Source organism: Cydia strobilella, chromosome Z (assembly GCF_947568885.1).
Source record: "Cydia strobilella chromosome Z, ilCydStro3.1, whole genome shotgun sequence".
Classification (NCBI taxonomy): domain Eukaryota; kingdom Metazoa; phylum Arthropoda; class Insecta; order Lepidoptera; family Tortricidae; genus Cydia; species Cydia strobilella.
The window spans coordinates 20067998-20080316 of record NC_086068.1 but is presented as its reverse complement, the minus strand read 5'-3'; the positions used below and the strand labels follow the sequence as shown (position 1 = coordinate 20080316).

At 41.9% G+C, this 12319-nt stretch overlaps 1 protein-coding gene across 1 annotated transcript in view; it reads right to left on the bottom strand.

Moving 5' to 3' along the window:
• LOC134754183 (uncharacterized) overlaps positions 1–11305 on the bottom strand; it is a 151201-nt gene extending 139896 nt beyond the window's left edge. Inside the window, exons 1-2 of the mRNA XM_063690315.1 lie at positions 10373–11305; positions 9900–10107 (exon numbers count right to left, since the gene is read on the bottom strand). Coding sequence (XP_063546385.1) covers positions 9900–10107; positions 10373–11290 — 1126 coding nt within the window. The 5' untranslated portion in view covers positions 11291–11305. The remainder of the gene's footprint in view (positions 1–9899; positions 10108–10372) is intronic.
• Between the last annotated feature and the right edge of the window lie 1014 nt (positions 11306–12319).

Here is a 12319-nt window from a genome sequence, read left to right as displayed (position 1 = left end):
AACGCTCATGATAATGGTTCGTTCGATATTAATTATCATTAAATTTTAGCTTTATTTAATAATTTTAAGTCATAAACCTTCAAATTCCATAAGAAACGTTAGATTTTTTGTAATGATGTTAAATATAATTCTGAACGCACAAGTTGAGTCGATGCAATTTCAAAACGCATCGTTGACATTTCATACGTCAGAACAGAAATGTCAACATTGTCAACAAAATTTTTACTGTTCTTCTCACCGACTCACGTAAAAATCAGAATTTCTAGTGTTTTCTGTTATAATATCGTAAAAAAATTAGTGATTCCAGTGATGAAGATGATCTAACGCCTGTGGATGTTGCACTTTCCTCGCTATAGTGAGGGGAAAAGTTTTGTGTTACACACGGGTGCAAATGTATTTTACTTCTCGTGTGTTGAAACACTCGCTACGCTCATGTTCCACACTCGCGGGTAAAATACAACTTTGCACCCTTGTATAAAAAATACCTATTGATATATTTTGCAGTTTTATTTTCACAAAATTTACATAAAAAATATAAATAACAAATTCCAATAATATTGAATTGCAAATTTAACTACAACATTACAAATACAGATTTAAAATATTTCATTTAAATATTAGCTGTATAAATGTCTACTCAAACACGCGTAGGTATTTTTTTAATCGTTTTGGAGGTAAAGTTGAACATTTTTTAATTCTGTAATTCTATTTTATTGGATTTATTGTGCGTTGTTGATTGTGTTATTAAATATGAGTTCCGACGAAAATATTAAATAAATACCTATTAATTACACTCCATGTTTATGGCAACGATGTATGTGAAGCATAATATCAACATAAAAAAAACTATGTAATCTTAGATATGTGGCTAAAACAACAGTCAGACGGATGCAAGGCAAAAAAAATCAATCTCTTTAAAATTTGTGTAATAAATTGATAAACTACATGTGTAAAATATACGACACGTGCGATAAAGATTATATTAGTTATATTTTGTGCCTAATTTACTTTTAGTTTCTTTAGAAATAAAACTTTTTGATTTCGTGGAGATTTCTTTTCTCAAACATGCTATGTAATATTGATATTACGTTCTTTATGTTAGGCTGGGAAGTATCACGTTTCAGGCGCGGCTAGACGAGAGGTCTGTAATGAAATTTCATACAAAGTTGCAGGCCTAGGCCGGGAAGTGGCTTTTTTTAAATTTCTATTTCACATATAATTGTGGCACAGCATCAAGGCATTCAGCCATTAAAAAAAAACTATAAGCAATATTTGCTTTTTGTTTCGTTTATGACATTCTGCCAATACGCCTATAAAAAAAAACAATAAACGATATTTGGTTGATATATATAGTTGGTCAAGCAAATCTTGTCAGTAAATAAGAACAAAAAAAAAAACTATACTCATCGTTTTCTTTTGGGTGTTAGTACTAGTGTAAGACAAAGATAGTATGATTCTCTCTGTCTATGTTTGAAGTCCTTTGACAAACTATATACCTATTATATATTAAACGTTTGAGAAAAGCACTATACATACATCGGCGTGAAAACGGGTTGTCGGGCTCTGTAGTAATGTACTATTATTTATTTCATTGCATGTTTGAGAAAAAAAGCACTATACATACATCGGCGTGAAAAGGGGTTGTCGCCGTTATCGGCCTCATAACTATCCGGCCTCACTACGTTCGGCCGTCTATATGCATTCGGCCGGCAACCCCTTACTTCCCAGCCTCTGTAGTAATGTACTATTTTAATCCGAAAAATAAAAAAACCGGCCAAGTGCGAGTCGGACTCACACACGAAGGGTTCCGTACCATTAACTATAAAAACGGTCACCCATCCAAGTACTGACCCCGCCCGACGTTGCTTAACTTCGGTCAAAAATCACGTTTGTTGTATGGGAGCCCCACTTAAATCTCTATTTTATTCTGTTTTTAGTATTTTTTTTTTTTTTTTTATTACAAAAAGGCAAGCACTTGACCGCAATCTCACCTGATGGTAAGTGCCGATGCAGTCTAGGATGGATCATGCTTACCTAAAAGATGTCTATTCACTCTTGATTTAAAAAGATCCAAGTTATAGTGGACTGGGAATATATTTGCAGGAAGTGAATTCCACTCCTTAGCCGTTCGTATGATAAAGCTGGATGCATAGCGCTTAGTACGAATCAGTGGCAGAGTAACGACGTAAGGGTGAAACGCAAGTCCGCGTCTAGTCCCACGGTGACAGAATGGAGATGGGGGGATTAAATTATGTAATCCCATCGCACACTCCCCGAAATGTATCCTGTAGAACACCGATAAACAAGCTACCTTTCTACGGTGTTCAAGGCTCTGCAGTCTAGCCTCTACTAATCCCGCATCTCCAATAAGCTTCCTAGCGCGTTTGTCTATGGAATCTAAGGCGGCTAACTGATATTTGGCAGACCCATCCCAAAGGTGGCTGCAGTACTCCATACACGACCGGACTTGAGCTACGTAAAGCTGAAGAAGCTGCCCCGGTGTGAAGTACCGCTTGACCTTAGAGAGGACGCCCAATCGTCTAGCTGCAGATTTGGCCAGAGATTCAATATACGCCCCAAAGCTCAGGTTAGACGAGATACTCGTGCCAAGTAGCTGAAGATGGTTGGATATCGGTACGGATACATCCCGGAAAGTAGGAGTCAGGCCGAAAGGACTCCGTTTCGCAGAGAACAGACACGCCTGCGTTTTGGTTGCGTTGAATTTGACCAGGTTAGCGTCGCCCCAATCGGACACTGTCTTAAGTGTCAAATTCAGACGGTCCACCATAGCTTGTCGACAAGATTGGACCTCATCTTTTTTGGCCCGAGCATTGGAGAGGTATCTGTCCACGACAGTGCTATCATCGGCATATCCAAAAGTATCTGGGACTAGCATGTCGTTGATATGTAGCAGAAATAAGGTCGCGGACAGAACAGAGCCCTGAGGAACGCCGGCGTTAATAGTCCATTGGTCAGATGTGTAGCCATCTAACACCACCCGAATGGAACGTTCGCTCAGGAAATTCTCAATCCAGTTGCACAGGCCAACTGGTATCCCATATGCTGGAAGCTTGCTCACCAAACTTACGTGCCAGACCCGGTCGAATGCTTTAGAGACATCGAGAGATACCGCAAGGGCTTCACCGTGCCTCTCAATTGCCTCGCTCCAAAGATGAGTAGCATGCACCAGAAGATTTCCAGTCGAACGACCCCCGCGGAAGCCGTACTGAGAGTCGCTGAGTAAATCGTTATCCTCTAGGTATGATAGGAGCCGCTTGTTCAGTACACGCTCCATAATCTTGCAGAGTATGGAAGTGACTGAGATTGGACGGTAATTAGCTGGGTCTGAACGACTGCCTTTTTTAGGCACAGGTTGCACGTTTGCAAGTTTCCAACACGAAGGTACTACGCCAGTTTCGAGCGACAGGCGGTACAGGCGTGTTAATATTGGGGACAACTCGGCTGCACAGTTTCGCAAGACAATAGCAGGGATTCCGTCGGGACCGCTGGCTTTATGCACGTCTAACGTTCGCAGTATTTTAAGGACTTCCTTTTGATGTATACGAACATCACTCATACGGCTATTCTTTTGAGGAAGCACGGGTGGAAGTTTGCCGGCTGAGTCAAGACGTGAATTTTCAGCAAAAAGAGAAGCGAACAGGTCAGCCTTTTCTTTAGCTGTATGTGCCAGCGTTCCGTCAGGTTTGACCAGGGGAGGCAGTGACGGGCGGCAGAAGTTCCCTTCGACCGCTTTTGCTAGGGACCAGAACGCTTTACTTCCCGGAGGATACGAGGCTAGTTTGGTCCCAATACGACGGACGTGGTCGAACCTGGCCTTGCGAAACTGCTTCTTACTGGACTTGGCGGCTTTATTGAACTTCTTCTTCAGGTCACGTGTGTTCGGAGCCCTGCGTGTACGAGCATCAGCCCATTCTCGGTAAGCCGACCGCTTAAGCGCCTCAGCTCGATCACAGTCGGCATTGTACCACGGGCGAGCTTTGTAGCCGGTCGAAACTACAGAGTAGGGAAGAAAATATTCCATACCCTGACGAATGACGTCGGCTACTTCGGTAGCGCAGGCCGACGAATCATTTGAAGAGAAGCAGGTGGCGCGCCAAGGATACGATGCAAAGAAATGCCGCATCTCATCCCAGTCTGCTAACTTGTATCGCCACACCCGTCTTTCACCGCTGGGGCCCTGATCGGGTGGGGAATAAACGGATACAGCTTTTACTAGACAGTGGTCGGAAGTTCCTAGAGGAGCATCTACCACTACAGAGTATTGGTCTGGGTTGGTGGTTAGCAGAAGGTCCAAACAATTGGCTGTGTGAGACTCAACATCAGGTACCCTAGTGGCACAGGTAACAAGAGGTCTAGTAAAAGTGCAAATTTATGAGCCTCTCGTCCTGCGTGGTCAGTCATTTGGTACGGGAATAGCCACTCCTGGTGATGCGCGTTAAAATCCCCAACGATTGCTAGCTCTGCTGTTGGGTACCTTTGGCGAGCCTCATCGGCAGCCTCACTAAGGTAATTAAACAGCCTTGTTGTCTCAGAGTCCCCTCTATGCGATCGGTAGACACAGGCGTAGATAATTTGACCTACGCCGGTATCGATCAAAGCCCACAAGACAGAAAGATTGGAAGCTTCAAGATTTTTGAGACGCTTAAGGCAGATGTCATCTCGAGCATACACACACACTCCTGCACGTGATTGGAACCTGTGCTCGAGAGTGTAACCTGGGTAGTTGAGGTATGACGAGTCGACTGGACATCTGATTTGCGTTTCGGTGAGGAACAGCAGGTGCGGTTTGTCAGTCTCTAGGTGATGGTGAACTGCATCGATATTGGAGTGCAGACCTCGAATATTAGAGAGGTGCACTTTAAATGGGAGGGAGTGCAACCGCTGTTTAACTCTACTTTTCTTTCTTTTGTTTTGCATGTTTGTTTGAGGGATGAAGAAGAAGAGCGAATAGACGAGGGAATGCAAGTTGAGCGAGGCAACTCGGCCATCAGAACTCAAACACAAACTTATGCGTGCCACACTTGAGAAGTCTAGGTTGGAGACTGCGGGGACGCCCGAACCCCCCTGAAATGGCCACCTGGCCCTCCCATCCGGTCGCCAACCGGCAAGGTGGAGCCGTTTCAGGATTTTTCGCTAGTTGGCGGGGCAGCCTTTCACAGGTGGCTCTCCCGCTACTTGGGCCCCCTACTACCTGCGGTCGGCCAGCGGTGCACCGTGCTTCGGATCCCGCTAGCCTCCAGAACTAGACGCTCGGTGTGGCACGCATCAGTAGTGCCACTGTAGTTAGGCCAGAAACTACTGCTCAGACACATCACCTCAACAGCTATCAACAGACTACATGACGGAACACGGTGACTCATTATGGCGCCATGGCTTAGTCTGAGGGGTGGTAACCAGCTACGGCATATGCCTACCACCGGTAAGATTGTCACTCGATTAGCACCACCCGGGGGTCACTTGTAGGGATTCGTATAGGGTAAACTCCTACGGAAGTGAGTGACACAACCCCCAAATATTTGTTGTTATAGAGGCAACCGAAATACATCATCTGTGAAAATTTTACTTGTCTAGCTATCACAGATCACGAGATACAGCCTGGTGACAGACAGACAGACGGACAGACGGAAGTCTTAGTAATAGGGTCCCGTTTTTACCCTTTGGGTACGGAACCCTAAAAAACATTTTAACCCTTAAGATTTAGTTGAGTAGTTAGGACGAACACTCTTTGTTAATTAATTAAATTTCTAGTTTGATTAGCTAAACCATAGAGTAGACCATTCGAAAATTGTAACAATAGGTATAAGATTTACCTAGGGGCAAAGAGGATATAATAAGATAGAGCGGTACTGTCATAGTAAATTTTGTAACCCCAGTAAATTCACTGCCATCTGTCGACACGCTTTAAAACTAAAAATGAAGATTTTTAAAAATACGATAGAATGTATTTAAATATGGATAAATGATTTTTTTTATTTGCATTAATTATTTTTATGATTTTGACCCATGTTCTTTCACTGATATGCGTTAAAATTGTTAAATAACAAACGAAGCCGTCAACGCCATCTATACGACTGTAGGCCAAAACTAGTAGCGCCCTCTGAACGAGAATCAAATTTTCTTGATTTTCGAGGCACGTTTTTTCCTTAGACTGTATCCATCTATTACGGAGTTATATCTATCTTTGGCTAAACCAACCACAAGCCGGCTTCCTGCCATTTACCTAAAGGATAAAATGTTTTTGCGAACTTTTATTTCATGTTTTTTTTAAATACATACTACAACCTGTATACGAATCGGAGACGCATTACTCGCGCTTCGCGTGGCGTAGGTATATCCCGCAATTCGCCTAATGTAATATTTTTTGCAAAGAAAATGGATATAATGTAGAGTCAGAAGCTGCAGGCGATGGATTCAACCTACTTGGTACTTACACCTGCTCTTGTTAGGTACTATCTTTGTATGCCACATTGAAAGCAATAAAAATACTTATACTTTACTATTATGTTCTTGTTAAATTAATTCCACTTTTTAAAACCTTTTCTTTACATAATATTAGGTCTACTTAGACTGTTTACGAGTAATTTTTTTTGTTTGATATCTTGAAATCAACAATATTTTATGTTACAAGAAAAAAAACAAAGGATTGACTTATTTGACTTGTAAACCGCCCAAGTAGACCTCTAATATTATGTAGGACGAAAGTACAAGTACGGATGTATATGTAGATGTGCACGCACACATACATAGTTAGTTTCGGGAGCAATTCGGTGAGGGTGCTTTCAAATGAGTTTCCATAAAATGCTTCAAGAGGGCTCTCTTGACCTATTATACTTACTTTACTCTTTGGTTCCAGTTTTCTACAAGCATAAAAATAGAAATGTCACTAAACCTGCAAATAGGTTTAATCGTAGCTGGTACGTTTGCAAGTTCGATTGTTGGACATTCGAATAGTCATCTTAGCTAACCAAACGACTTATACCTATTGACAAGCTGGATGATGATGTAGTCATTTCCATAAATACAATTTCCTACCCATACGTGACGTAATGATAACACGATTTATTACTAGGTGGACGCTGAAACCGTTCGATAGACAACAATCGAGTTTTATCGGCATTAAGTACTCGAAGAGGGAACAGAACTATTAAGCATATTGATTATTGTTGAAATTATTGTTGGTTAAAATCCCGTTAAAACAACGCTGTGTTGGAACAGCGCCAAAACATGCGGGCGGTACCGAAGTGGCTTAAATGTGTATAATAGAATCGCGTTTCTCTGCCAAACATCGGCAATCTACAACGGGTACCTCAACACAATAAATAATATATTTACAACACATTTAGGCCAGTGGGACACTTATAGACAGTGGTAAACAATTTTATAGGCCGGTATAGATAAGATGTTTATCTAAATTCCATTAGCATGGAATTATTTATTCCTATAATAGATTAAGCAGACGACTTAGTAAAAAAACCGGCCAAGTGCGAGTCGGACTCGCGCACTAAGGGTTCCGTACCATTACGCAAAAAACTGCAAATAAATCACGTTTCTTGTATGGGAGCCCCACTTAAATATTTATTTTATTCTGTTTTTTGTATTTGTTATTATAGCGGCAACAGAAATACACCATCTGTGAATATTTCAACTGTCTAGCTATCACGGATACAGCCTAGTGACAGACGGACAGACAGACAGACAGCGGATTCTTAGTAATAGGGTCCCGTTTTTACCCTTAGGGTACGGAACCCTAAAAACCTAAACCCTTTAACAGTGAAAGGCTGTGAAATCTTAATGGGACAGTGTATTTGTTCTGAAGAAACAAGAGGTCATGTCTATTTCACATATTCACATAGACAGAGGAATTGCTCATCAATAAGATAAAAAAAGAATTATCAAAATCGAACTAAGTACTCTGTAAAAAGTTATGCGTGGTCACACATAAAAACAAAATATATATACGCCTCGACTTGAGAACCTCCGTTTTTTTTTCGTCGGTTAAAATGGATTTTCTTCTTTTTTTAAAATTATGCTGTAATAAAATAATATTATTAATTATCATAGAACTTGTATTTACTATGCCTAACGAAATATGCCGCATTTGGTCATTCTCTTGACTGCTAGACGTCGCCTAGCTAGAGCGACAGCCGGATCATTTAATATCTATACATATTATAAAACAGTCCCCCGCCGCGCCGCGTCTGTCTGTGTGTCTGTATGTTCGCGATAAACTCGAAAACTACTGAACGGATTTTCATGCGGCTTCAATCACCTACCAATAGAGGGATTCTTGAGGAAGGTATGACTTACTTGGCTTATTGTCCTATGTCCCCTAGGTGGGGCAGAGGGCGTCTACAGTGCGCCGCCATCTGGATCGGTCTTGAGCTTCGTGCTTGACTTCGCTCCAAGTCTTCCCAATAGCCTTCGCCTCTGCAATGATAGTCCGGCGCCAGGTCTGCTTTGGACGGCGACGTTTCCTCTTTCCTTGGGGATTCCAGTCTAGGGCTTGCCTCGGTATGTGCTCAGGATCCCTTCGGAGTGTATGCCCAATCCAACTCCATTTCCGGCGCTTGATCTGCTGGTCGATCGGAGTCTCATTGCAGCATCTCCACAGGTTGATATTGGAAATTTTCTCGGGCCAGTATATACCGAGAATGCGGCGGAGGCAGCGGTTAATACAGACTTGTAGCTGGCGCGAGATGTCTTTTGTGACCTTCCACGTCTCGCACCCATACAGCAATACGGTTTTTAAGTTTGACCGGAATATTCTGAGCTTGACTCTCCGTGTCAGTTTACTTGATTGCCATACGGGGCGAAGCTGTGCGAAGGTTGCTCTTGCTTTGGCTATTCTCGAAGCGATGTCCTCTTCGGTCCCTCCTGTTTCCGACACGACGCTCCCGAGGTAAGTAAATTTGTGGACTTGCTCCACAGCCTCTGTGCCAATAAGGAGCGGCACGGTACTTGTCGCCCTGCACCTCATCTCCTGGGTCTTCCGGGTGTTGACTTTGAGTCCCGTCTTCATTGCCTCACTTCGAAGGTCGTCCAGCTTGGCTTGCATATCAGCGCGTGTGTGGCTCAGGAGGCATAGGTCATCGGCATAGTCCAGATCTTCTAAGATGTTGGAGAGTCCCCACTCTATGCCGCGGCGCTTGTTGTCAATGGTATGATGCATGATGCCATCGAGAACAACAAGGAAGAGGAGAGGAGAGAGAAGACACCCTTGTCGCACCCCCGCATCGACTTTACCCCCGCATTCACTGGAATATCCTCCGAGACGAGGCCATTGTGCGTCACTCTACAAGAGTAACTCTTGTAGATAGCCTTTATGAGGTTGATGATTTTCTCGGGGACACCAATTTCACGCAGCCGGTTCCAGATACAAGCCCACCTTAGCGTATCAAAGGCTTTTTCGAAGTCTACAAATGTTAGGTACATTTCCCTCTGCCATTCAGTAGCCTGTTCTAAAATGATACGCAGCGTGTTGACCTGATCCGTGCATGATCTGTGGGGTCGGAATCCAGCTTGCTCTTTGCGTATGAGAGGTTCAAAAAGGTATAGTACCTACATAATTTATTAAGGCTTACCCGTGCGAAGCCGGGGCCGGTCGCTAGTAGTTATTATATGTAACTGCTGTTGCTGCTGTATGGGCTAGTAGTATTGTATGTACATACTTACATAAAACCATAATATTAAATTGTCTTACGTCACTTTTTAATATAAGAATCGTTTTCAGGCAAGGTTATTCGTAAGCATTTAATTTTTATTTGATGATTTACTATGGGAGAGATAATCCCTATATAGGTAGCTAGAGCATCAATCAGTTTCAATATAATTTATACATTACACATACCTATAGATATCACTTATGTTAAATAACTCACCTCGTTTTTGCCGCCTGTCGTCACTACTGCGCCGGACGTCCTTGTCTTTGCGAAATTGTGCTTTCTTCGCGGGTTCTTTCTCAAATCGGGTTCCCTGGTAGCCCCACGTACCGGAGCGATCACGCATTTGTGATTTTCGTCTGATAGAGGCAGGCGAAACGATATTGCCATCTTTCACTGATTCTCTCGTGTTACTCGACTCGTCCTTCTGTAAGACAACACCAAAATGTTACAAAAAACAAAAGCAAACAATAAAATAGACTACAGCTATTTAGTAGGTACGCAATTAACACCATAATAGACCACCTTTAACTTTGTATAGAATTTTCTATTGTTTGCAATGCTGTCAGTTAGTCTTTCCTGGACTAATATTTCTATAAAAGGTGTGCTGGGCTGGGATGTATTGATTAAAGAGTAATTACAAACAATACATTCTACTATAACTCTAATGAAATCTTATTTGAAATACTTACTTCTTTTTCTTCACTTCTCTTAACCCATATATCTTCAGAACTCGTTGGTGATTCATCCACCGTAGATCTAATTTCTATGAGACTGCTATCGAAATATTTCTTATCATGATGGAGATTCTGGCCAGCGAAAATAGAGCGCACACTAGGCCTTATCTCTTCCGCTCCCTTGGTGCCAAAATGTACGGTATGCGCATTGTGGACTTGTGATCGGAGCGCTTTTTCTACGATGGCAGAAGGTGGCGGAGGTTCCGCAGTCGTGACTAAAAATTTGTGACGAGCACCCATTACTGTCCGTTTTGGTGGACCAACTACTTCTCCCGAGGTGTCTCGACTTTCAGACAAAATTTCAATCGAATTTACTTTATCATTGTGATGCGTGTTGTCAAGTAAATCTCTAGATTTGTGATTTTTTGATGTATTTCCCATACTACTATGTGAAGCGCTATCGGAGGATAATGAAGGAAGCGCTAGTTCAGGTTCTTTTTTCTCGTCATCTTCATCTTCCTCTCGACACTGGGATAGGCGGCGGCGTTCCGCATAAGAGAAGGTGGAGCTAGAATTCGGATTTAAACTGGAAAGATTATTACAATGGTTCATAAAATAATGCTGGAAAAAGCTATCAGTTTCGGGCGTGTCGTTGTTATCGCCCTGGATGATGTCCTTGAGCGCGGCCAGCGACGTGATGGTGTTGTAGTTGATAGCGTTGACGAGCTCGTCGCTGTCCGTGGAGCTGGCCGAGCTGTCATCGTGTGCCGGCGCCGGCGGGGGCGGCGGCGGCGGCGGCGGCGGTGCGCTCATCTCTCGACACACTTCATCAGGCTTCTGTTCTTTGCATTTATCAATTTCCTTTTTTTTTTCATTGTTGCGCTTTCGTTTGTTTACTTTTATGTTACTGGTTGTTGCAGTTTCGGAATCCATTGGACAGCATGCGTATATAAAATGCAATATCAAGTATCTAGTCTAAGGCACTAGTCTAAGGCACTGATTACTTTGAGGTGTGTAAACCGCCAGATCACAGTAAAAGTCACATGTTAATGTCTAATCATGTAATATCTTGTGTTAAGTAATGTCGGAACTAAGTTGGCTGCACTCGTCATCGTACACACACCATGCTGGTTGTGATGCGGGTGTGCAAACTGATTTCAATGCACATTTTACAATCCTGAAACGAGAAATCATCATTAACTTTCTTCACATTTCTTGTACAATTGTAATTTTAATATTGAATATCCCGAATAGTCCTTGCATCAAAGTTATCAATTCGGTACTACATAGTTTCAATATTAAAACGTTATGTGATGTTAAGAAGTAGGAACTACCAGCAACACTTTTTTTTAACAACAACACAACAGCACTTTAATACTGACCCCTAGCAAAGATAGATATAACTCCGTAATAGATGGATACAGTCTAAGGAAAAAACGTGCCTCGAAAATCACGAAAATTTGTATCTCGATCAGATGGCGCCACTAGCTTTGGCCTACTCTCGTATAGAGGGCGTTGACGGTTTCGTTTGTTATTTAACAATTTTGACGCATATCAGTTAAAGAACATAGGTCAAAATCATAAAAATAATTAATGCAGATAAAAATAAACATTTATCCCTATTTAAATACATTTTATCGTATTTTTATAAATCTTCATTTTTAGTTTTAAAGTGTGTCGATAGATGGCAGTGAATTTACTGTGGTTACAAAATTTACTATCACAGTACCGCTCTATCTTATTATATCCTTTTTGCCCCTAGGTAAATCTTATACCTATTGTTACAATTTTCGAATGGTCAGCTGTTGTTTATAATACATCATCACTATTCATCACTATAATACATATAAGGTCAGTTGGGACAAGTAGGGGCAACTGTACCTACCCTAAGCAACAAGCTTAATTAATTATCTTTATCCAATTAACTATATTATATTAACAATTATCTTGATAAGATAAGGG